Source organism: Nuphar pumila, chromosome 5 (genome assembly GCF_984573655.1).
Source record: "Nuphar pumila chromosome 5, dmNupPumi1.hap1.1, whole genome shotgun sequence".
Classification (NCBI taxonomy): domain Eukaryota; kingdom Viridiplantae; phylum Streptophyta; class Magnoliopsida; order Nymphaeales; family Nymphaeaceae; genus Nuphar; species Nuphar pumila.
Window position 1 is genome coordinate 19,043,536 of NC_143253.1, and position 27,549 is coordinate 19,071,084.

At 37.3% G+C, this 27,549-nt stretch overlaps 1 protein-coding gene across 1 annotated transcript; it reads right to left on the reverse strand.

The window, feature by feature from the left end:
- Positions 1-5,187: 5,187 nt before the first annotated feature.
- On the reverse strand, positions 5,188-17,263 carry LOC149837007 (protein RETICULATA-RELATED 6, chloroplastic-like). Its single transcript, XM_090005741.1, has 8 exons — positions 16,761-17,263; positions 10,188-10,352; positions 10,008-10,100; positions 9,819-9,934; positions 7,649-7,747; positions 7,253-7,558; positions 7,003-7,167; positions 5,188-5,777 (listed from the first exon to the last, which is right to left on the reverse strand). Exons 1-8 carry the CDS (start codon positions 17,106-17,108, stop codon positions 5,492-5,494), a joined length of 1,578 nt encoding a protein of 525 aa, XP_089861867.1. The 5' UTR covers positions 17,109-17,263; the 3' UTR covers positions 5,188-5,491.
- Between the last annotated feature and the right edge of the window lie 10,286 nt (positions 17,264-27,549).

Sequence of the window (27,549 nt, forward strand, 5' to 3'; positions counted from 1 at the left end):
GCTTTAATTTCTCATAAGATCCCTACAAAAATTAAGAGTTTTCTCACGGTTGGATTTAAAGCAATCAAATCTGCAAAAACATGGGTGGGAACAAAATTTACAAAAAACATGTTATTCAAGAACCACATCAAGAATCGAAGCATACATAAAGATTCACCGTACAAATCCTCCAAAAACTAATTTGATCCATTAAAATATCATTTTATCATGCTTAAATACATTTAAACATATTATGCATACACATCTACAAATCCTATTATGCTTTCATATATAAAAACACATCAAAAAAACATAAAGAACATGGGTTTTTCAAAACCGATCTCCCGAAAACCTATTTCGGACTTTGAAACGGTAAAAACACATCAAGAACAAATCATATTCAGATCTGGACCAAAATATTGATCAGCAGATGCGTAAAGAACACATTTTCAAGTATGGATCATGCACCTCAGCCTATACATGAATTTTTGTAGGGCAGGTCCTACAAAAATGGGTGAATGTTATATTTATGAATATTCTGTGTGAGTGCTTGCTGTGAAATTGAGGGGTCTCAACCCCAAATAATTTCTCTGATGGCGAAGATTTGCCATTTATATTTGATATTTGTAAGAATGACAAATGTAGTGTGATATATGCGATGTGTATTGAAATTTCATGAACGTAATGGGTATTGACCCTTATGATGGTTCCATGTATGAAACTTTGATTTGTATTAGACATTTGCGAATATAGAAAATGGTGGATAATATAAGTGATGCATGTTTGAGAGATATGATTGTATTGGGTATTAACCCAAATAACTGCTTCATGTTATATTGTGCAATATATACTTTTGAATGCGGAAGTGATGGGTATTGACCCAAATGATTGTTTTGAATGCGAGGTTCGCTATTTGTATTTTAAAACTTGCATGTAGGACAAATATTTCTGAATTGTGATATACATGATTAAATATAATGAATTGATAGATATTGACCCAATGTATTCATTTAGTGTTGAAACTGTGAAATTTTTGTTATTCATGTTTAAATTGTAATTGTGGCAATGTGATATGCATGTTTAAATAGCATAAAAATTATGGGTATTGATACGAGTGTAACTGCTAATTTGATAATGCCTAGCATATGCGTTTACTTTATTAAATGTCATGCATTAAGAAAAAGTTATCGAAAGATAAGAAAAGCTACACTTAATAGTTATGCATGAAAGCAAGTGAGTCAAATGTAAACCGGCATTGCACTGATCTCATGGGAATTTGCAAATATAGTTGTAAGTAAACCCTGACAAACGAGGGTCAAATGTGAACCTTTTTTTTACCACAACGATCGAAGGGGATCTTGTACTCTGATACACGTGGCAGAGTTTAAGCTATAGTTGTATGTCTTAGTAGTGCACTACCATTTGCCAGTTCGAGGGATAACATAATGATGTGTCTCATACTCTGGTGTCAGCCTCTTGTACTCCCTGAGGTTAAAATGTGAAAAATATAAATTGGTTGAATGAACACCCCCTTGCAAGACTTTAGTGACCATAGTCTACCAGAAGTGATGCCCTAGGTTAACAGAATAAAATTAATATGAAATTATTCAAGCATAGCATGTAAGAAAAAAACAAATTAATTAAAAGATAAAATAAAATTGGTCATGTATAAGGTAAGTCATGATTGCATGTTTGAATTATATGCTATACATAAATGCATATTGAATTTAATGTGAGCATGATCATGTGCTTGAATTCTATATGAGCATAATTGTACACTGAAATGAGTGTTATTATGTTTGCATGCCTAAATTCAATAATATCATGAATGTATACCTAAATTAGATAAGTTGTATAATTATATTCTTGATTGATTGTGTGTAAGAGTATACATAGGCTACTCATATGCATGAGTTGTTTGATATGAATGGTATGTAGTTGTGTTGTGTCCTTTGATCGACGCATAAAATATGCATAGAGTTTGTGTAGATCACATATATAGTTATACGTGAATTGTGTGTTGAGGCATACACATGAAACTATGTGTATTGCATTTTCAATCATTATAGGATGATTCATGGTTACGTAAGGAGGTACATAACCTATTGTGTTTTATAATAATGTAATTGACATTGCAAAGACCTAGTAAGAGTCTGCAAAATTATACAGAGATATGATGTGTCACACACCTGATTTTTTTTTTATTTTTCAGATCTACGTATGTAGATGGAGGATTGTTGTAGTACAGAGACTTCAATTTTTGGGATGGATTGGATTGGACTTCTTCTATATAGTTTTGGTTGTTTTTGTAAATCTGGATTTCATTTATAAATTAAATAAAAATAAAATTGAGTGTGTATTATAAATGTTTTGAATAGTTTGATTTTATACCTGCAGTCGAGTTTGGGGATTGTTTTTTAAAATATTTGAAAAGACTTCTGCTATGTTTTCAAAGGTCTAATATCTTTATAAAAAAAAATCTCTTAATTTTTTGGGGCATCACAGTAACGCTACCGAGGAACAAAATGACCAACTAGATCAAATGCACTTCCAACGATTTCTGAAGGCTACACCATGAACTATTGGTCATAGTCTTATAGACTTTGTGATGCAGTTTTGGAACCTCGCTAACACTCATAAAAGTTGTTACATAATCTGGTAAAATTATCCACTCCTATATAAAAAAACAAAGCTATTGTTAAAGTTCCCTTATATTTGATGCTATCAAAATGCTAAAGTTACCAACAGGGGCTCCTCTTGTGTGGTAGGAGCAGCTAGTGGCATTGCAGGTTCAAAACTCAATGGTATAGTTGTATAACTGGTAGGTGTCTGCCTAACCCAGCTTTTCTTTAAAAAAAAAATGCTAAAGTTGCAAATGATTAGGGATGGCAGTGGCCCGGAAGAAAATGGGGCCCGCCTCATCCTGTTTGGGCCAGGGATGGAGGACATGAAACGGGGAATGGACTGGGGATGGTGGTTAAAATCAAAACCCATGTGAGGATGGATTTACTCTTGCCCTCACCCCGCCCCATCTCCGATCTATGTTAAGAAAATTACTATTATATTCTTATACATATTATAAAATCTTATATATATATATATAACATAAGACTCTTTCTCGAATCTCGAATCTCTCTTTTCTCTAACGAGCTGCACGAGCTCTCATTTCTTTCCTCTCCTTCTTCTGACGGCGGAAGGCAGCAGCGGCGGTGAAGGAAGGACCAAGAAAATGAGGCCCCTCCCCGCTTTGCCTCGTTTGAACCGGAGATGGATGACATGAAACGGGGAATGGACCGGGGATGGAGGTTAAAATAAAAAACCATGTGGGGGATGGAGGGCAAAATTTTGAGACGGGGTGGGGGTGGAGACCTTATCCCCCACCCCGCCTGATCCATTGTCATCCCTACCAATGATAAGGGAGTTAGGTTCGTTTTGGAATTTTATCAAAATGCTACCATAGAAATGGGGAAGATCTTTTGTTACGTGCATGGAATAGTAAAATGCTTGGTAATGTTTAGAATTTGAAGTTTCTTGGAAGTTTTCCAAATAACCACCAAACGTTTTGGTCCAAATCATGTGCACACACCAAAGTTTTTTGCGTGAGTTAGGCAAATGACACTAATAAGGTTAATTGCCTCTATAACTTTGTTAATTATTTATTTAAAATGACCATTTTACCCAAATACATTTCCCAAATTAAAGGGTCTAGTTATGAAATTTTCCTGTCCTCATATCTCTCTCTCTCTCTCTCTCTCTCTCTCTCTCTCTCTCTTGGTAAGGAAATAGGTTGGGCGTGGGTTAGGTCAAGCTTAGGGGTGTCAATGGGCTGGGTTTGACCCAGACCCAACCCGTACTAAACCCTATAGGGTTAGGGTTTGGTGATAAAGAAGGAGGTCCGATTAGACACTGTGTTAGACCCAACCTTTTGTGAAATTTATAACCAGACCCAGGTCCGACCCAAAGACCCATGAATTTTCAATATAAAAAATAAAAAAACATTATTTTACCAGTTATGAACCAGTCTGGTTCATGTAATCCTTATAGAACCCAGTTATGGCTTTTCTTACATTGGACCAGATTGGACCCAGTACTAGCACCTCAAAGTCGGATCTGGATTTGGACTCATCTAGGTCAAAACTAGATCCGATCCTTTGACAACTCAAGCTTGATAGCAGTGGACCTGGTTTTTAAAGAATAGACCCTATTCTGGATCTAGTTCACTGTATTCAAACATCTGGTATTGGATCCATTGAAAATATGCAAAATGTACCTATTTCTATGCGGAAAAGGTAAAACAGGTTAGATTAGATCAAATCACGTTTTTTTGACAGATTCTTACCAAGATTAAACCACCTTTTTTGTTTGAACATCCTGTATGGAGCTCTGTTTCGGTGTCTAAATATATAACTTCATGGGACCCACCAGGAATAGTTTATTGTTGACTTAAGCTTTGCAGCACAGAAACGCACCATGGGCATGGTGCTTTTCGATATCCTTCACCATCCCCCCAAGGCCTATGTTGAGCTTCGACTTATGCAAGGTGCAACGCCTGCAAAAATTGAACCCCAACTGCCTGTCTGATAACTGAGGGCCGTTCCAACAAAGCTAACCCCTTTTGACCACTAAAGACTTCTAGCTAAAACCCATCAAACTTCATTTTTTTAATTGCTAGGCCCTAGTCACACAGTCAACTGTCTTAGAACACCCCAATGCACTCGAATAATCTTAATGCACCTGAATGCCCAAAGGTTGTTGAGTTTTATACGCCATGGACTAGCGCAAAACAAACTCTTTTTGTTGCTTTTCAAAAAAAAACTCTTTGTTGTTTTTCAAAAAAAAAAAACTCTTTTTGTTGCTTTTTTTTTAAAAAAAACTCTTTTTGTTGGTGCACATGACAAGCGGAGTATGAAAATGATAATGGCCACCTAAATTAGGAGGTAAGTATGATCTTTCCCCCGTTAAAGGCCAATGATGGAAGTCCATATGAGGCACCTTATAAGTATATGGATGGCACCCACCCACCCCTCCCTCGCCCCGCCCCCACACACATGTACAAACTACACATACTTGACCGCGTACATGCTGTGATTTGTTGATGATAATCCCAATGAACTAAACAAACTTGAGAGCCAATTGCATGCATGTCTGATCAACACAGATAGAGAGACGGGGAGAGGGGGGAGGGAAGTGTACAAGTCCCATGGCATAGTGAAAATACCTTTCCCCAGCTTTTATTACAAATAAGAATGAAGACATCAGTAATCTCACTGTAAGGAGTTAAAAAAAAATGACATTCTAGCAGAACAATTTCGGTAACGCCCTGGCTTACCCCAACCCATGTAATTACTAACAGCACATTATTTTGGAGAACATTGAGTGTCGATATATTCATCGCAAAGCTACACAAATGAGAGAACTTAGATTGACAGCTCACTAATCCAAAAACCCACGCTTCTTTATGTCGGGCTCTTTCCTGAAAAAACAGAGGCGAAAGCAAAAATGATAGGAAGTGTTAGGATGAATTTGCTGACACCTTCTTGCGAACTACCCTCTTCCGGCGTGTCCTGTTTGCTGTTGTCGTCTGGGTGGAGTCCTCATTGCCCGGATTGATACCAAGAAGTCCAAGCCCAGATACTATGGCACTCTTGGAAATGAACCATTTTGAATTAGGTTTGCTATCAACACCATCTGTAGGTCTCTCATAAGCCTTCAACAGGTTATCGGATTGAAGAAGAGGATCAACCTCCACTCCTAGCCACACAATCCGAGATGTTTCTCCAAGCTCGATATTCAATAGCCTGCATTAATGGGGGGAAAATTCCATAACCATAATGTCTTTCATCTATCAATTTCACTAATCACAATAAATACAAAAAAGAAGTCTTTTTTCCACAATAGCTTTCTTTATTATCATCTTCACTGATCACAATAAAGTAGGAAGAAAATCTCCTTTTTTCCCTTAGCTTATGAAATAGGACAATGAGACTCTAATAAAGCCTTATTTATTTAAAAGGTTCTCATTAAATTGAAAAAAGATCTAAAAGAAATTATGTAAAGATTTTCAGTAAAAAAATTATGAAAATTTAGATGAATCTTATCATACAATATGCCTACATTATATTTGCATATAAGTTTTATCCATAGGTAACCAGAAAAGCTGAATGATTTCATTGAAAAGTACTTCATGAGCTATTAAGTTGACTATTGTTTACATGACAATACCCAAATCCTATAAAAACATAATTTTCTGTTATGACCCTGCTAGCACCAGCAGCTAGAACGTAATGTAAAAGCCACACACTAACATTGCAATGCATTTGATTGCACAAAAAGACAACACAAACCTACCTACATCTCTAATAAAATACATCAAAGCAAAAGGAGAAAATATGAAGAGCAAACGGTAACATTTGATGGACCAAAGATCAGAAGGATCAGATTTGATTCGAGGCCAACAGCAAACCGAGGCATTTCAGATGTAATCTCAGATACCCATTTTTTGGCTCAAATTTTAGGCAAAACCAGGTTAAATCTGAGATCCTCATATCTCAAACCCAGCCCACATATTTGAGATGTTAGACATTCAAACATACCCGCAGCTTTTGAAGTAGTAAGCACGCTTTAGTAATTTATTAAACCATGGATCCCAAAATGGAGTTAAACCATAGTTGGAAACATGTACAACCAATGAAGCTGAAGATGCAGCCAAAAGCATGAGATGTTCACAGGGAAAGATTATCAGCAACCAACTAGTGTCCGTCAAAATCTTACAGCAATAAGAGCGCACAACATGAAACCGCCTTATGGTATGGTCTAATGTATATTATTCATCTGTTAAATAAAAAACAAAGCTACAAACATGAAGCAATAATTTATAAACATATACATTAAAATTTTTGACATTGACTAATGAGAGTACGCTTTAGTTCATACTATAACCTGACAGTGATGAAACCATATATTCATCCAGAAGCATCAAATGACAACAGGCAGCTAAAGAATGTCCATATAACACAAGTTTACCTGAATGCAGTGCTGAAAAACATCACCACTCCAAGAACGTCAAAATGATCATACATTGCTCTTTCTACTCCATATAGAAGTTGATACCGCAGATTTGCATAAAGGCCTAAGAATGCCCCGTAGCCAAGAGCATTTGTACTGATAGTAGGTAATGTCACTGATATCCTGTAATAAATGCAAGAACTGTAAATTTATGAAGATTCCATAAATTGGAGTGAACACTATCAGCTAAAGAGAGAAAAGGAAATACCTCCCCTCTTTCTTTGAGGCACAAAGTTTTGATAAACAACCTTGAATTGCTCCACCAGCCACTCCAACCGTGCATAATTGTGCAGCTTTATAAAGGAATGAATGAATTCTTTTCTGTAAATCAAATTCTCGAAGAGGGTAGCTCTTCTCAAAGATGTTGTTGGGAAGTTTCTGCAAGGTATTTTGCAAATCAAATTGGAAAGTACTTCCATACGAACGACAAGGAGCAAGTGACCAAATGATCACAGCATTACAGGCTGAAACTGTCAAGATGTTAACAAGTGCAAGATCCCACTCCTTCTTCAGCCTGAAACAAATGAGCCTCATCAATGATAGAATACAAACAAGTAAATTCATTAAAGAAAAAGAAAGGAGGCTTCAGAAACAAAAACGGTACCTCCCCTTGCGATTCTGGATCTCCCACCAAGCAGTACAACCAATTGTACTAACTTGTTCAAGAAGCATTTTATAGACGAACGATGGATCTGCAATCATTCTGCATGGTTTAAAAATAAAATTAGAAAAGCTAAGGTAATTCAATAGGTACTCAGGTAACAATCTTAATTGAAGATTCAGTTTTTTTTAACAACTCAATGGACTTGAAAAACACCAAAAACACAATGCTGAAAAAGTGACTCAAAGATAAAAAAACAAGACAAAAGGTACAACTGAAAACAAAAAGAGAATGAGCAGTATGGAAACACCAACATATCAATTGGAATGATGTCAGTATCCCAGACTCAGTTTTTGTCAATGGACTTTGCAAAAATGATGGCCAAATAATACCATTAAAACTATATATCAATCATTAAAATTTTGTTTGGTGGGGGGAGAGAGGAGGTTGTTAGTGTTTGTGGGGTGGACAAAGACAAAATGAAACAAAAGGTTTTCTCCAATTGCTTAGGTTGCACGCTATGTCACATGGGTGCGGGTGCGGGGATTCGGCACTTCCAAAAAACCCGGGTGCGGGGGTGCGGCAGGGGAAAAAATGTAATATATATATAAGGGGGGTCCAAGGGTTCCCCCGGCGCGGGTCGTAAAGAATATTTAAAAATCAATTTAAGCTATTTTTTTACATTTTATTAAAAATAATCGATTCAAGTCAGTATCGTTATCAATTTTCTGACGATACAATAAGCATCGGCCGATCCAGGCCACCCATACTGGCAACACTGGTTTTTTCTACTCGTTAATCTAGCGAGGACAATAATAAGCTGAAGGCGAAGGACAAGATGGCTCTCTATCTTATCAAAATTTTTACTGCTTTTTTATAGTAAAAAGCAGATGTAATGGGTCTCAAACTTCGATATCACTACATTGAACTCAATTGAGAGAGAGACGAATGTTGGGTGCACAGTTCACTTTATGCTCTCCATTGTCGACTCTCTTTGGTGCACAAAATCATCGAGTGCTGTGTCGTTGAGAATTAAAGAGTGCCTACGAGGGCAGGGTACCCCTGACGGCAAACTGCCACAAGGGTTACAACAATGCCGTCCATCATGCTGGCCTGTGTCATATAGGCAGGCACTCAAGGGACCCCTGGATCTCTAGGGTCATAATCAACTGGGCACGGGTATGTCAGTAGCTTTTAAAGGTGGGCCACGGAAGACAGGGTGGTCGTGAGGCCCCCACCCGGGGTTTTCCTTGCTTCAGCCAAGGTTCCTCGTTATGAAAAAAAAACAGGGCACCTCTCAACCTCATTACAGGACACCCCCAATCAAAACAGAGGTTTGTGGATGTTATTAGAAAAGGAAAGACCGTGGAGTCACTTCAAAGTTTTTTCTGCTTTTTGTCACATTTTAATTAAAAGGATGGAGGGAAATGGCGCATCAAGCTGTTAAAAGAGCCTACTTGATCATTCTTTTCGAAGAACTAAAGATGGGTAATAGATTTAAGAGGTTAGAATATTAGATGGATGCTTGGCATATTCTTCCTTTTTGGGGTTTGTCTTGTCCAGGCCATTTGTTATGCAGCAGCCTTGTTGCTTAGCATCCAGATGCACTACTGCTGACCATTCATCTCAACATCTCTTAAGATGGATGAACAATGCACCCATCTTCAGAAATGCCAAGATGGGCGGTTATCAGATTTTGTATCCTGCATCTGAAAGAACCATAACTGAGAATTGTTTAATCACGTTTCCCCCAAAAGAAATGAAACATAATCATTTTGAGTTTGAAACCTTAGCCAAACACTTGATTTTTTTTAATCTCTTGTCTACTTTTTGTGGAAAAACCAATCGCATTCGTTAAGGCAAAGAACCCCAACTGAACTTAAGAAACGAGTCAACTCTACATGGGTGAAGAACTATAAGTTTTTGTCCTTTTAAAAAAACAAAAAAAAAATGGACCATCCGCAACCCATTTCATAGGGCAAAATTTTTAAAAAAATGGACCAAAATGACCCTGGGTGCGGTCAACGCACCCAGGGTCGGGTTGACCGCACCCGCGTCGAGTCGCGTCGACGCGGGTGCGGCACCCTGCTAGCCGAGTCCCTGTAACATAGATTGCACGCAACAGTCACAAACTCGAACTATCTAATTCTTAAACTTAAAATATAATAAATACCTGCCAATGAAAGCTCTAGATAATGCCTGAGGGAGAGCCCTTGAAATAAACCTTGCAGTGGTTGGCCTGGCAGTAATTGATAAGAACTTTACCATCTGAGCAGAACTAACCAAACCCTGAAGAAAATAAGGTCAGTTTCCATAAGCCACTTTCAAATCCTGAACAAGCACAAAGAATCAAAGACTTTACCATTTCATAGGCTTGACGAAGCCCAGAAGGCAAATGCATCATTGTCTTAGACCACTCTTGCAGAACTGCATCTACAAACTTCCGGTCAAAAAGCTGGCAACAAGAACTCGTTAGTTCTGAATACTTGATTAAGCACGTTACACATAATTTCTTCTTACAAATAGACAAGGACCAACAAACCTCTTGAAGAACAAGCCGCCTTCTAAACCATCCTCCTTCATCTCCTTCATCACCATCTTCAAAATCACCAAAATAGTCATCATCATCACCACCATCATCACCTCCATCACCACCACCATGATTATTCTTCTTCCCAATATTGCCACTACCACCCCCATCTTCTAACTACAATAGCACATATACATCATACAAGATAATTACTGAGGAAACTATGCCATTTGATATATCATAAATTCATAACGGAAAGATTGAAAGATCTCTAGGTATTTGTGACATTGGATGAAGATAAAAATAACCACAATATTAATATTGAAGCAGTGTAATTTCACCACAAAATTCTGACAAAGCAACAAAGGCCATTAACACATTTGATTTAGATTCAACAGGATTTATATTGATTCAAACACAAATCCCCTTGAAACAGTACAAATTTCACCACAAAATTTTGACAAAGCAAACAAATGGCCATTAACACATTTGATGAAGATTCAACAGGATCTATACTGATCCAAACACAAATCCGTCCAATCATGATCAGTTCATTTAAAGAACATACAATTGTTCCATAGCAAAGGAGTATGACAATATCTATCAACCTAAAATAAATTTATCCAGCAGACATCCAACCGATCTGAACAGCATATGTTCATTTTAAAGCAACTCAATGTAAGGCAATTCTCATGAAAAAAATGTCAGTCATGAAAATGAACTTCCTTTTTCACATTAGTGTCTCTGTCATGCTGAAAATGTTAATAACATGGTGGTGTAGGACTAGAGAAATTGATGGATCACCGTTCATGAAGTAATGATAGGCTAAGATGGTTAACACTACAAGACAAATTAGCACGCATGTGCATGCACACACACACACATACAAAGTGATCAGTATATGTTCTTTCTTGATATCTCACAAGCTATTTACTTTAGCATGACCCAAGGAGGAAGAAATTTCCTCAAAGGTGTCAAATTGAAGGGAGCTAGCCTTGGGAAGATGAAAAGTGCCAAAAGGAAAAAAAATGGCATTTGGTGCAGCTTTGATGCTCTTCTCCATGTGACATTACTTTTAATTTAAAGGAAAGAAACAAGTGCCATTATAGTGAATCCATGAACGACAAGCAAGGGGCAAGGAGTCACCAACTACTGAAATATCATAAGTAACAAAAGAGCAGCCTATGAGATGAAGATATCACCATTTCCAATCTGATGATTCACCTATCCATGACACATTTAGATCATACTTCCTATAGTGGGAGAGCCTTGAATGTTGATCCATACAGTCCACCACATCAAGAAATGGTACAATCTCCATGCCGTAAGGTCATCTATGACCACACAATTTAATCCCTTTGCATTACGGGATTCCAATGTCTCTGTTCCCCACCACACCTATATGTATACTTCGGTCATGCAAGCATCAAGAGTCCATGGAAGAAGGTGCATCAGCCATATAGATGCCAAAGATTCCCAAAATTGATCATGAACACATCTACCAGGATACATTGAGTCAAAACAACTTGCATCATGAGATTCCAACTAGATTGTAGGCACAGTCGATTTTTTATATATATATATATATAATGTTGGTTAAACTGAGACAAAAGTTAGATTTTCCCTTGGAATTTCCTGAAGGTTAGGTGTCTTTTTTAATGAAATAGGAAACATAGTGCTATAAGAAAATTTCACTATAAAGATAAAAAATGTCATCACAACATTGCTATATTTGTAACTTTTATATTTTTGAATAACCTAATATCCACCGCCCTTTTTTATCTTTTTTATCATATTGTTATATTTTCAAAAGATAGGCATTACTTGAGACAATGCTTAAATCCCAACTTTTTAAGTTTGTTATAGTTAATATCCTTGTCGTCTACAATATAAATCAAAGTGCTCTTCTTCTTTTAAAGAGTAGAATTCATATGATAATAAGAGCATGCTATATATATATGTATATATATATATATATATACGTTTTGGGATGAAGGCGTAGTTGTTGTTGTTGCTATATATATATATATATATATATATATATATATATATATATATATATATATATATATATATATATATATATATATCGGTCTCGGCTATATATCAATAAGCCAAATCTCATGATAATAAACAATAAAGGTTGCATTGATAAATCTTGGGAAATCTTAGAAAAATATCGGCACTAAAATCATATAAAAATATAAAAAATAGAAAAAATAAGTAAGAAAAGAATATGCTTATAGTTTACATAATAAAGTTATTGTAGAAATGTAAACAAAAATAATAAAAAATTTGGAATACAAAAAATATAAAAGAAAGAAGAAAAAACACATTCAAAACATAGAAAATAAATATAAAAGTAAAAGTGAGTGAAAATATCACGATACTACAATGATATTATCACAATAAACATTAATTTGAAATGCTCATGATATTTTACCTTTAGCATCGTTTACCCATTAAAAAGATAGACATAGGTAATATGTTCAAAATATGGTCAATATTTTGAATATATATATATATAGAGAGAGAGAGAGGTGGGGCTGATTCTGTACACTTGTGTGTGTAGGAAGCCCTATACACCATTTTTCGGTCATTGTGTTACCGGAAACTGGAAAAGTTAATACCATTTCAAAGGGTGTGATGCCCTCTACCCATATTTGGTCTTTATCACAGACCTTAAGTGGCCATAAAATGTTTAGTCTCATGAATGCCTTTCACTACAATAGTTGAGACAATTTTGGACTCACGTTGACCTGAAACAATCCACTCCATGACTTGCACCCTTCCGGTATCAGATTGGAAACCATCAGGGTGGCACTAACCATGCTGGCTGGTGCGACTCTGACAGTTGCAGCCAATCGATACTGTGATGTGGCCAGAAAATGCTAGTGTATCACCGTCCTAATACACTCAAGTGTACAAAACATTTTTCCATATATATATATATATATATATATATATATATATATATATATATATATATATATATATATGTGTGTGTGTGTGTGTGTGTGTGTGTGTGTGTGTTACTAGAAAGTTGGTGATAGTAAATGCCAAGAGTTTGTTCCCAATTAAGATGATCATATATTTAATTACTGCAAAAATTTTACAAGTCTCAAATCCCAGTGGTTGCCTTGTTGACTTCATGTGGCTGCCAGAACAAACAAAATTTATTGGGAGAAAAGATCATTTTATCTCATTGTGATGCTCAATAGGAAAGATGTATAATGTTCTCTATGGCACAAAAGACACAAACAAATGTTAAAGGATGAAAATTTAAGGAAGCACAAAATGAATGCATATAAGATATAATTGAGGATGGCGCTAATGAATGAAGAAGAAATGGAAGAAGGAAAAAAAGCACATGAAATGGAATAGAAATAAAACCAACAATGAACACGAACAGAAGAAGCTCCAACTGTTGGATTGAGGATTGCTCATGTAGTTAGTCTAGAAGTGCCATTAGAATTGAAACCATTACTATGTTAATCATGATATATTTTGAGATTGCAAGGATATTCAAATTAAAGAGGACTGATTGTTGCCCATTCACATAGTCATTTTGAATGAGGGAGCATGAGACTGTGTATGTAGTTGCATCACTTAACAACATGGGAATGTGTATATATTTGCACAAGAATACTTGTTATTCAATCATTTTCATCGTCCTTATACATTGTAAATTGTAATAGATATCACTTATATTTTGGAAATATTACATTAACATAAAAAATGATGAAAAAGTAAAATTCTTGTAACAATTTCAAAATAGCTTAGTTTAAAAAATATCATGATATTTTTGCAATAATATCACAATATATCATTATATTAAAAAAGTTATTTCTCTTATTTTTTATATTTTAAATAAGATTTTTCTTATTATTTACCTTTTACATTTTATAATATCTAAGATTTTTTCTTTCCAAGATATAGCTGACATTGATGTGTGTTATTTTATTCCTAGTTTCCTACATATCTCACTTTATAGTTTATAATGTCTGTTATATCACATGGACACAACTAAAAGGATATGAGACAGCTGTTCTTGTGCAGTTTCTAATTAAAAGCAGTATACAAGGGGGAACATGATACAGGAGGAAGTTTGGACTTTGAAGTGGTCCTGTGACATAGATTTTGGGCAGGTAAGTGTGTACAAGTATGACAAAACAATCAAATTGCATGATCATAATTGATAATAGCTGAAGATTACAATGTTTAAGACTTGAAATAGTACTAAGTGTTAGTCAATCACTTCCATTGTTTTATCATACTGGGTGCTTCTCATTTCATAACCAGAAGTTAGCATTTCTTATTAAGTTATAGTTTTTCTTCAAAATGTAAACTACTTGGCAAATTAATTTTTGTAGCTAACCTTATTTTTTATATGTTTCTTTCTAGGCTTTACATGTTTTCATTGTTCTATAATTTGATCCGGTAAGTTATAGGGCAGAATAAGGTAAGTCCTACGCTATAAAGGTTTATAGTTTTAGAAAATTTTAAAAAGTTGTCTCAGCTGAACCAAATCCAAAATCCAAATCCATCTTTGACTGGGTCTATGAATTCAGATCCAGGTATAAGTCTAGGACTATAGATTCAAACTAGAAATAACTTAACTAAACAGGCCAACTTGGGATTGGCACAACAATTTTAAAAAAATGAACGAATCAAGTTGGGCCCATCTCTAATGAAAGTATGCTTGACTAGAATCCCAATTGGTTTCCTTCTAGAAACCATGCTTAGCATGTATTCTTAAATATGTTTGTCCTATCTCAAAAGAAGGAATAAGGATCCATCTAATAAACTATGGGTATGTTGCCATTGCTTCAGGTATCTGTCATGATTGTTAATGGCATCCCTTATAAGACTGTCTGATCTGAGATATCTTTGGCCATCAACACTACATCCTACTACTAGTTATCCATGATAAGGTGCACCAAAAAGCAGCACTAAGACACAAGGTGTACCATTTTGTGGCTACTCCTGCTGGAATCCCAGCCACAATAACATCAGGGTGTGCTGCCTGAGCCTGAACCTCCAGGTCACCCTTTTGAGAAAGTCCAAACACCAATATTTTGTTTGACAGGCAGCTAGCTAAGTAGAATCATAGAAGAGGGATATAGAGAGATGTTATGCCGAGTGACAAATAGCAAGCAGGAAAGAATGATTATAACATTTTGATCATTGTTTAAAGGCAATTTTTGCATGAGTGTCTGCACCATGGTTACCGGAAACTTCTACCTATCTTGAGAAGCTTGCTACCTAGGAAGCCGCCTTGTAAGCTGGAAAATAATCGATTTTGAAACTCACTTACATTATCATGGGAAGCACACTTCCAAAGACATCAGATATCCAGCACAAGAATTGAATTTTACTAAAAAACCAACACATTTACACAACGAATGATTTGTGATTCCTACAATATCTAACTACAGGCGATCTATTTAAATTAGATTAAAGAATAAAACAAATGGCAATATATCTTCTATAATTTTGTGAAACGTCATGCAATTTTAAATAAAACTTCTTAATTCAATTTTAATAGTTTTTATTAATTTCTCGTTTCTTACTTCACATGTACATGTAAACCCCTCGTTTCTCTCTTGTACTTCTCAAATTGCTTTTCAATTTCACTTCCCTTTTTTGCAATCTTGGTTATAGGTGTTCCTTGACTTTGAAATCAATGTCTTCTAGTATGCCTACGCGAGGCTATCTACCTAAATATCAGTGTTCTCACTTTTTGCACCTATGTGAACAAACAAATATGAGCAAGAAATGCCTATTGATGTCAACAATTTCTTAAAGCTAGAAATATGGTTATATTCATTTTGGTGTATCAAATACATAGCCAACTAACCAGCAGGGCCCCTATTACAGTCAAATTACAAGTGTTTAAATAATGATGCGTGCACTCATGAGTCAAGGAGTCACACCGAAGGTTCACAATTAGACCAAACCAAGCATGGCAGGCAGTCCTGTATACCTGACTGGAATAATAAAGACAAGATCAAAGAACAACCCAAAACAAGGTAGCTGAACCATGTACTTTAACAAACACAAACATGCTATCAAGCGACACATGCTAACAGTATAATCACCCACTCCTTCAACAGAACATGCTAGAGCACAACTTACAATTCCATTCCTATAATTGTCAAAAGGGTAAGAAATTCCAACGATGCACAATCATTCTTAAAGCAAGACAATGCCAACTACCACGACCATCACGTTTCTTTTAAATCTTCATACCGCTAAACAATCGCCAGAACATTCTTGTTACCAAACCAAGAACACATGTTGCTCACATTCACCATTTCGCACTTTATCATCACAACCAACAATACAAGAAGCAATCATTAGCATTTAGACACATTTATTTTTCGAAGATCAGACTTTCTGACCATTTTTTTAATACATAGCCACCTCTGGACTCAATCCTTCATTGAGGATGACATTTCAACCCATTTTCCAGATCAACAAATTCTAAAATCCTACTTCCACCTTACCAACATCACCAAACACATATATTCCCAATTAATATCTTCAAATACACTGCCAACAAACAAAGAGATGCAAACTAACCTGAGGGCCAACTTTCGACGTCTTCTTTGCCAAATCAAGCTTCCCTTTCTCGAGGGTCACGGTGCCGAACGCCCCGAACTCCCGCTGCTTCATCACCGACGCCACCATCACCGAAGAAGACGACGCCGAATCCGATCCACCCGTCGAGATCTTCCAGCAGCGCTCCAGCCCCTCCCTGGGGTCCGTCTCAACGACGGCCCTGATCCTGCGCGACGAACGGAACCCCCATCTCCTCTGGACGGCGCAAATTTCACGCAGAGAAACCGGTTCTAAGGCCAGCGATCGTCGGGGGTTGCCGGAATTGAGGGGCAAGACGAGCGGTGCTGGAGACAAAGAGGAGACAGACATCTCGCCGCCCTCTTCAGAAGGAAGGACTCAGACGCATATCCTCTTCGGAAGACACGTACGAAGGACGCAGAGTAAGAGGCGTAGAACGAAGCTAGGGTTTTCTGGAACCCTCGGGCTCTTCTCTGTTACAGAGAGGGCGATGGCGCAAAGAGACGTTTGAAGGGCGTCGTCCCACTCCTTTTATACGCACCCAATCCAGATGGATTCCTGAGAACCCTTGTTCTTGTATTTACGAATATGCCACGCCATCTCATTTCGGATCCTCTTGGTCCAGGATCCGGTACATGGGTCCAGTAGGTAAGCTCAGACCCAGTTGGCTTTGGGTGGACCTGGACCATGGCTCACTCGGCCTAGTCAAGCAGGGCGCGGTTTGATTGAGTCTTCCTGAATGGGAGGGCTTTTTTATTTGTAATTAAGCTGAGGAAAAACTGCTCATTATCGACTGCAGGCCACCAATTCAAAGAGTACACCCAATTTCGACCTTGTGGCAAGAGACAACTCTCTTAGGTTTCGAACCATAGTGGTCTCGTGTCAGGGTGACTTGTGAATGTCACCAAGTTGTTGATAGGACATCCGCAAGGTCCGAGTTGGGTGTCCTCCACAGTGAGTTGGGGAGTCCTCTGTTAGGAAAAACCACGAGCAAGAGACAATCAAAAGGAAACAAAGAACAAGAACGATCAAACAAAACACAAGAAGAACACAGATTTACGTGGAAAAACCTCTCCTCAAATCCGAGAGAGAGTAAAAAACCACGGCCGCCCAGAGAGAAATTTTATTACTCTTAACATACAGTTACAAGAAGAGGGAAAGAAAAGCGAGAATATAAACAAGGCAAGGGCGACAACCCTAACCCTAACCAAATCGGGTCGGATCCACTGAAAACCGGGTCCCAAACATAAGCCCCAGAAAAATTTTCTTCTGGGGGGGGCGCTGCCCCCCTATAACCCCCCGCCAGGGGCGGCCCCCCTGGACCCCCGCCCGCTGACCGCGCAGCGGGACCCGCGCCGGGGGTAGCTCCCGGACCCCCCTTCCCGCAGGGGCCAAAACAGTGAATCAGGCTCCACAACTCATCATTCTCAAGGGTTTTACCAACAAAAGGCCAGCCAATGTGCGGTCGGTGATGATTTTTTTTTTTAATTATCCAAAAAAAAAACAGTCGGAGCAGATTTAAGGAGAGTGCTGATCCCTTTTATCTCAAATTCGACTCTCACTAGGTGTGCAGGTGCCTTTAACTGGTGAGTTACTTAAGGGCTTGGATGTCATTGATCACAAGAAGGCTGGCCCATTAAGTGACTCAGTTCTTGGCGAGAGTGCACCCAGCTGGTTGAGTCCACTGGGCTTGAGCCAGCCCAACCAAACATTGTGGACCGTATGGTGAGGGGCCTAGTTCAAGTGCCGATGGCTCACCAAACTTGTGCGGTGAGAGAGGCAGCTGACTTTTGGCTGGCATGGTTGGCCCACTGAGTGGTTACACACCATCGACTGGTAGATGAGTTTAGAAGCACGAGAGTGATTCATAAAATATATAAGAATCAAGCAAGAGCCTCATCATTTTGACACGTGCTATGATTAGCAGCTGGCTGGATTGATTCTTGGAAAATGGCGTTTTCCCTTCTACGTGGCAGAAGCAGACCGTCTGTGCTTTTTTTAACTTTTTCATACAAGAATCATTTTCAGAAAACACAGGGCTCGAGCTAGGGTTGGGAAAATAAGCTGAGCTGCTGGTGGCGTGGCTCAGTTCAAACGTACCGTGCTTTTTTGAGCTCGTAAAATTAAGTGCGTGTCAGGTTAGAGCCTACTCTGACGGATTGATGTCGTTCATCCATGCGATGAACGGCATCCCAAATACCATACATGTGAACTATTTTTCAGCTGTTCATTTTGCAAACTTTTATCGCATGGATGTCATTTCTTTGTGATGTCTATGGATGGGAGTGGGGCCTTGCTCGGAGATAGCCTGGTTCATAACGGGCTCGGGTTTGAAGAGCCATGGCCCGGCCCATTGGCCAAATGGGCCACCGTGCAGGCCTGACCCAAATTCATTTATAAATAATAATAATTTACAAGTTCTCAACTTCTCATGCACCCAATTAATTATCTTTCTAGTTTTCATAATTAATACTAACTAATTAGGTAAATAGTAATAGTTATCAAGTCACTATGTGCTAGTTAAATTTTTAAATTTTTATATTATTAAAATATAATAAATAACTTAGGCATGTCGGACTGACTCACGTATATAACAGGTCGGGTTTCAGCCCGATACCTAACGGGCCCAAGGCTAAAACTTTGACCCAAACCCGGTCTACGGGAGGGCGGGTCAGCTTGGCCCATCGGCCCACCCCTAGTGATGTCATTTATCGCATGGATGAACGGTATCAAAGTGAGCTCTAATGGATTATCATCAAAGCACGTTTTGACCTGATACACACTCAGTAAAATAGGCTCAACAAGCCAAACATGAACAATATGTGTTTGGCTCCACTTGGTTTCTATATAATGTAGGAGCGGAGGGCTTCATAAGGATTCATTTATGTCTAATTTATGTTTTGAATTTTTTTATCAATTGGATCATTTAGTATATGATTCATTTGAAATAGATAGTAGATTGTAAATTTATGTTCTTCGATGCTGATGAAATGAACTTGTTTCTGTTACTAGTTTATTAATATCTTATATAAAAGATATTTTTATATTGTTCACTAGCTAATTGAGTGTTTCATGATTTTGTTAAATATCTTGAATCTGCAAAAATTGGTGGTGCAGAGCTTGAGAAAGATGAGCAGAATCACAGTATCCATGTCTGCCCATGTTATTTGCGCACAACCTAAAACAAGCGTTGGACTTTGAAACAAAACATCTGAGCATGGTTCAAACAAACGTTAGACTTGGTACAGGTGTTACGGAATGAACAGAACCAGTGTTCTGTTCATTTTGTTTTGTAATTTCATGGACAAGCCATCAAACATGCCCAGGTGAGACATACCTGGTGGGGGACAGACTAATCCCTGCCTGGGCGTTGTCCCGTGTTTGATATATATGTGGGGACAAAGCGGTCCTCGTGAAGACCGCTTTGTTCCTTTAGGGTATGTTTGATGGCTTGTCCAAGATTAGACAGAATGGCAAAATAAAATAGGCAAATCACGTGTTCTATCTCTTCTGTAACAAATGTACCAAGTCCAATGTTTGTTTTGATTGTCTGCCTCTGTTGTATTCCAAATGTTTGTTGGTTGATTACGATGTATGGACAACTTGGACAAACATAGATAATGGGTCAGGTTACTTCATTTTGGATTGTATGACCCGATTCACCCACTATTATCCATGTTTTAACATGATTATTATGGATTTACCATGCATTCACTCAAACAATTACAAAAATAGGATTTTAGATACAAAAATACTTACCGATTTTACAATGTATTCACTAAAACAATTGCAAAAACAAACATTAAAATACAAAAGACCTAAAAAATTGCATAAATCTCCATCAAACCGACATGCATTAAGTATGCTATTAAACTCCAAGTACATGTCAAGATTTAGCACCTAAAAAATTAGTAGAAGCATATTTAGCATTCATTCCCTAAAAAGGCAAAAATTTGTCGCTCATTAGGGAGCGTCGATCACTATGGACAGACAGTCGTAACAGAAGAGCTTCGGGGTCGGGGTGAGAGAGGCAGCGAGAAAGGGGTGAGGGGATGAGAGAGGGGCATCGCTCGCCAAAGGCAGAAGGATGGCAAGTGGAGCAACAGGGTTGGGGTGAGAGAGGTAGAGAGAGAGTGGAGGTGCTCGGAGGTAGGGGTGGGCAACCGACCTAGCAGCCCAATGGGCCATGCCAACACGGCCAACCATGGGCTGGGTTTGGGCCATGATTTTAGGTCTGGGCCTGTTAGATACCAAGCCAAAACTTGTACCATTATATACGTGGGCCTGAAACAGGCCAGTCCAATGGGCTTGAGTTATTTATTAATTTTTTAATAATATAAAAATTAACTTATCTATCTTGACCTGTACCCATAGGGGGTTAAATACGTGAAACATAAATTTTAACTATACAGCTTTATGATTCTGTAATTAGTTGTTCGTGTATGTGTTTAATTATGTTGATGCAATGTGGTTGGTTCAAATGTGCTTTAAGACATGTTTATGAAATTAATTGTAATTACCTTGAATTACTAAAATATTAACATTAATGTGCTCTTATATGCCTAACACATTGCTTATGTACCTTGGGAAAAGATTTTCTCTTGAGACTTGTGAAGTCTGACCCCCAATATTACCATTTTACAGGTCAGAATGACTGAGCGGGAGCTATTGCGAGGGGCTTGGGCTGGAGTCGCGAAGATCACATCTTTCCTTATCAATCTAGGATTTATTTTGCTTGTCTAAACATTTTCACTTAGTTTTATTTAAATGATGTAATAACTCGTTAAATTCTAGTTGGATGATATTTATGTCAGTATTTTTGTCGAACGCAAAATTACCTATATATGCCCAAGGTTTTCCAACTACAATGTGATTATTTCTACTGCGAGTTTAAAAAATATGCCTAAAAATTTGGATAAATTCTGGGGTGTTACAACCACTCTATTTGAATAGTGGTAGAAATCTAAGGGAGTTCGGGCCAAGAATTCTGCTAGTAACAATCAGGCTCGCAAGTAGCCGTTTTTTGGTGGCAGGGTACAACAACCACCATTCAAGAAACAAAAGTAGTTCGCACCACCTACAAAAAAGGGAAAGTACAATGGAGGTATCAGGTCTCAACTAGAGCAAGATCAACAATGCCCAAAGTGCAACTGTATCTACATTGGAGAGTCGTGCCCTCATGAAACTAGAGTTTATCATTAATGCGAAAAGATAGGCCATTATATGAAGGATTGTCACAAGAAGCAACTGATGAAAGAAAGCGAGCAGCAGAGGGAGGTCAGACCCAACAATAGCAACAATCATAGTAGCATAAAAACAAGGTAGTAGCCCATGTCTATGCCACCATCATGAACTAGTTGTAGAGGGGCAACTTGGTGCAAGGTACTATGCTAGTCACTAGTCAAGCTACTTTCGTTTTATTTTATTGTGGAGCAACTCATTCCTTCATTTCTATGAACTTTGCTAAATAATTGGTATTGAAAACTGAACTCCTAAATCATGTTTTAGATGTATGCAACCCTATGGGGCACAAGTTTTTTGTGTCATGTATATGCCAGATGTAGACATAAAGTTGCATGAGCATGACTTACCTGCTAATCTTGCTCTACTTGATATGACCAAGTATGACATCATATTTGGCATGGACTGGTCGTATGAGAATTATACATGTATTTTGTGTCGAGAAGGAAATGTCATATTATCTCGATCGGGTGATCAAGAGATGAAATTCAGAATCTCTAGACCTATTCTGAAGGATCGAGTCATCCCAATATTGGAGGCTCAAAGATGTTTAAGGAATGAATGCACTTAGGGATGGCAGTGGATTGGGGGAAATGGGGCCTTGCTCTGCCTCGCCCCATTTGGACCAGGGATGAAGGTCATGAAATGAGGATGGAGGCGGGGATGACGGTTAAAATTCATCCGGTGCGGGGATGGACTTACACTTTTCCCTGCCCTGCCCCATCCTCATCTCAATCCCTGCATTGCCCTGCCCTGCCCCATCCCCAATCCTTCTAAGGGATGACAATAGATCGAGGAAAAATTGGGCCCTGCCCTGCGTCGCCCTTGTTTGGACCGAGGATGGAGGCAGGGTGGAGGTTAAAATCCATCCCCGTGCGGAGATGGAGGCTTAGATTTTGAAACGGGGCAGGGGTAGAGACCTTGTCCCCCACCCCTGCCCCAATACACTTGCATCCCTAGATGCACTGCCTTCCTAGTAAGTGTCACCCTGGTGGAGCCTACAACCTAACCAATTGAAGGGTTGGAGATTATCTACAAGTTCCTAGACATATTCCTAGAGATGTTGTCTGAACTCCTTCCACATCGTGAAGTGGAGTTTGGTATTGAGTTGTTGAAAACAACACCAATTTCTAAGGCACCCTATCATATGATGCCAATAGAGCTAGAGGAGATGAAGAAGCAATTGCAGAAGCTGATGAAACGGGGGTTTATTCGATCAAGTGTTTCACTCTAGGGAGCACCATTATTATTTGTAAAGAAGAAGGATGGTGTAATGAGGTTGTGCATTGACTACATGATGCTTAACCAAGTTACCATAAAAAATAAGTATCATTTGCCCCGTATCGATGACCTATTTGATCAACTACAAAAAGCTAAGGTATTCTCAAAGATTGACATATGATCTGGATGACATCAACTCAAAGTAAAGAATGCAGACATCCCAAATACGACATTCAAGATGAGATATGGCCATTATGAGTTCGTAGTGATGTCTTTCAGACTCACTAATGTGTCAACTGCATTCATGGACTTAATGAATTGGGTATTTCAGCTATACCTAGATTTTTTCTTGATTATCTTTATAAATGATACCTTTGTATATTCAGAGATCGTGGAACAACACCAAGACCACTTTAGGACAGTGTTATGAACTTTCAAAGAACATTAGCTCTATACTAAGTTCTTAAAGTGTGAGTTCTGACTTGAGAAAGTTATGTGCTTAGGCTATGTGATCTCGAAAGATGAAGTATCTATAATCTCGAAGGATGGATTATCTGTCGACCCTGCCATAGTGGATACTTTTTCTAGTAAGCTTTATGAGATATAAAGATAAAATTTTGATTCTTGTTGGATTCTAATAGGTGGTTGTTGTACCTAATTGGAAGCAATCAAAGAACGTCAAAGACATTCAGAGTTTTCTCAGTCTTATAGGTTATTATCAGTGATTTATACAGGATTTTTTTCGAAACGCCTTATTGATGACCAAGCTCCTAAGGAAGGGAGTCAAGTTCCAATGGGATGATAAGTGTGAAAAAATCTTTCAGATATTGAAGAAGAAGCTCACAACTACTCCAGTGTTAACTTTGTTTTCCGATTAAGGTGGTTTTATGGTTTACACAGATGCTTCAAATATAGGCCTAGGGTGTGTCTTGATACAACACATGATGGTGATTGTTGATGCATCTCGATAACTGAAGACTCATGAAAAGAATTATCCTACCCATGACTTGGAGTTATTTGCAGTAGTGTTTGCATTTAAGATATGGTCGCACTACTTGTATAGGGGAACATGTTGAGGTATTCACTGATCACAAGAGTAAAGTATTTGTTCTCACAGAAGAAGCTTAATATGCAACAACAACAATGGTTGAAGTTCATTAAGGACTATGAATTTACCATCTTTATTATCTAGGAAAGGTAAATATGGTAGTAAATACTCTTAGTCGCAAGGTTGGTGGCACTTCGACCAGTCTATTAGAAAAATGATGGAAGCTACTAGAAGATTTTATTGATTGAGAATCCTTTGTTGATGACCTTAGTGCTACTGAATTATCCATTTTGATGGTCCAATTCATCACAAGGATATTTGATATATAAGAGGACCCTCAGTATGGGAAGTTGAAGAGACTCGTTCAACATAAGAATACATCTTTTAGACTTAAATAAGATGGAAGTATCTAGATAAATGAGCAAGTTTGGGTACCTAAAGACCCTAAGCTGAGGGAAGAACTTCTAGATGAAGCCTATAAGACCAAGTATATTATTCACCAAGGGAGTATAAAAATGTTTAAGGACCTACAATAAAGGTATTAGTGGAATGACATAAAACAAAAAATCATAAATTATGTTTTATAATATTTGACTTGCTAGCATATCAAGATTGAACATTAGAAACCTTGTATATCGATGCAGTAGATAGAGATCCCGTAATGGAAATGGGATGATATCACTATAGATTTTGTAGTGAGTTTACTTAAGACTCGATGAGAACACGATGTTATATGAGTTATAGTCGATAAACTCACCAAATGAGCATATTTTTTGCTCATTTGAATTAGCTAGTCCCTTTAGAGTCTAACAAATTTATACATCCAGAAGATAGTTCGGTTGCATGGACTACCAGTCTCGATCATATCTTATTGTAATCCTCGCTTTACTTCTCAATTTTAAGGATAGTTATAGTAGACTTTGAGTACGAAGTTAAAGTTCAATATAACCTTTCATCCCCAAACTGATGGTCAGTTAGAAAGAACTATACAGACTTTTGAGAACATATTGCGAGTTTGTGTTCTAAATTGAAAAGTTGATTGAGATATGCATGTGGTATTGTCTAAATTTGTGTGTAACAATAGTTATTATGTTAGTAGTGGGATGACTCTCTATGAGGCTCTTTACGAAAGACTCTATCAATCTCTAGTGTATTAGGACAAAGTTGGTGAGTGGATTGTGTATTCACCAATCGTACTATAACACTATACTCAGCATGTACAGATGACACAAAATAAGTTGTGCATGACCCAGAGTTGGCAGAAGAGCTATCTAAAATAATGATATATAGAACTCACTTTTGACGTGAGAGATTTCATTTTTATTAAGGTATTTTCTATCAAGAGTGTGTTCTGATTCGGAAAGAAAAAAATTAGTCCTAGATATGTCAATCCTTTCGGGGTCCTAAAATAAATTAGTGAAACAACATACCATGTGATGCTACCTCTATAGTACGCATAGATCCATAACACTTTTTATGTGTCTATGTTGAGAAAGTACATCCATGATTCATCTCTTGTTATTCAGTATGAGGATGTGGATATTCGTGAAAACCTGATTTTGAAGGAGAGGCTAGTGAAGATTATGGTCCAAAGGGAGCAAGTTTTAAGATCGAAAATCAATCTTTTTTTCAAGGTGTGTTGGCAACATCATGGCATTGAAGAATGTACATGAGAACATGAGGCTAGTATGAAAGAGAAATACCTCAATTTGTTTGAGTAGTTCTTGTATTGAATTTCGAGGACAAAATTCTTTTAAAGAGAAAAATATGTAACACTTGAGAATTTTTTATAAATAAAAATAAAATTTCATGTCACAAATATGGTTGAATTTTATTTTAAAATTCAATTTCATTTAAAAAGGATTTTCATTTGAGTTTGAATATGCAGTTGATTTGAATTTCAATTTGCAATTGAATTTGAATTTAATTGATAAATTGGACCCATTGGGTGGGACGTCCTCACCTACTTTTCCTATTCAAAAAGGTTACCCTAAGTCAAACCAATTAAGAGTTCCTAAATATGTAGGAATCCTAATTGACTAGGATTTTCTAAGTCAATATCATATTTAATTAGAGACCTACATAGTTATGGAGTCTTTGTTTTAAGGTAAGTTTAGAATCCCTTCCCTTCACACACACATTTTTAAAGAAGACCACACATAGGAAGGGGATGGTAAGTAAGCATGGCATAGAAAAAATAAAGGTTTAGAAAACCCTTTCCTCACACGGTTTTGGAAAGTTCACAAAGTGAAATGACTCTAAGAAACTAAGCCATGTGAAAAGAAAACTTATAGAAGTTTCTATTTTCCCTAGGACGCCTAGTCAACACCTTATAAAAGGGAGCCTCACATGTCCCCCTATCTCTCACCCTAGGTGATATAACTACTAGTTGAAAGGAGGTTCCAACGTTGAGAGGGTTCTTTGATCTAATGTTTTTGGCTATTAAGGTAGGTGCACTCTAACATGGTGTGTGTGCATAATGCTAAGATGCATATGCATGTGATATAATCCACAAATGCATATCAATATACATATATCAACCATATAAATAAAAAAAGTCGATATGATATTGATCATAGAGGTTTACAAATCCTAAACAACTTTAGGAAAATCGGTTTTGGAGAAACCAAGTTGCTTTTTCTTAAAGAACATTTTTATGAGTGTTTGAATTTATATTATGGGTGAGGTTTATATATAAACTACATGTATTAAATATGATCTATGCTAGAACTAATATTGGTTGTGCATGATTAAATTTATATCTAAACAACATGTATTAGATTAGGTTCACGTTAGATCTAATATTAGTTGTGCACGACTGGTTTAAAATTAAAGAATAAGATTCATCTACGTAAAACTAATTTTTTAGAGAAAAATGTGTTTTTCTTTATAAATATGTGGGATCTTGTATTTGATACATGTTATAAATTTGATCTTTGTATTTTCAGCATGCTTAGATGTGTGAATGCATGTATGTGATGTTTTTGTGTTAAATCAAAATCATCAGATGCATGTTTTTGGTGCTTTTTTTATAAAAACCACAAAATCTTTATATGCTTCATCAAAATTCTTGTTGTCCTGTTATTTTCATTTCAACCAGTCTTAAAGAAATTTATGGTTCTTTAAAATGGTGAATCTAAAAATTCATAAATTTAGAGAAATATTTCAGACATGTATGAGCATAAAAAAAATTGAACTCATTTGAGTTTCAGACTGAGAGATACGACTTCTTCAAATCAGTACAAAATTTATGTCTTAACAGAAATTCTATGTAGTTGCATA

Excerpts from the sequence above, each read along its gene's own strand:
- LOC149837007 (XM_090005741.1), bottom strand. The coding sequence starts at position 17,108 with ATGTCTGTCTCCTCTTTGTCTCCAGCACCGCTCGTCTTGCCCCTCAAT. Across the intron at positions 9,935-10,007 it reads TTCGTCAAGCCTATGAAATG|GGTTTGGTTAGTTCTGCTCA; the intron begins GTAAAGTCTTTG and ends TATTTTCTTCAG. Across the intron at positions 7,168-7,252 it reads GCCTCAAAGAAAGAGGGGAG|GATATCAGTGACATTACCTA; the intron begins GTATTTCCTTTT and ends CATTTATTACAG.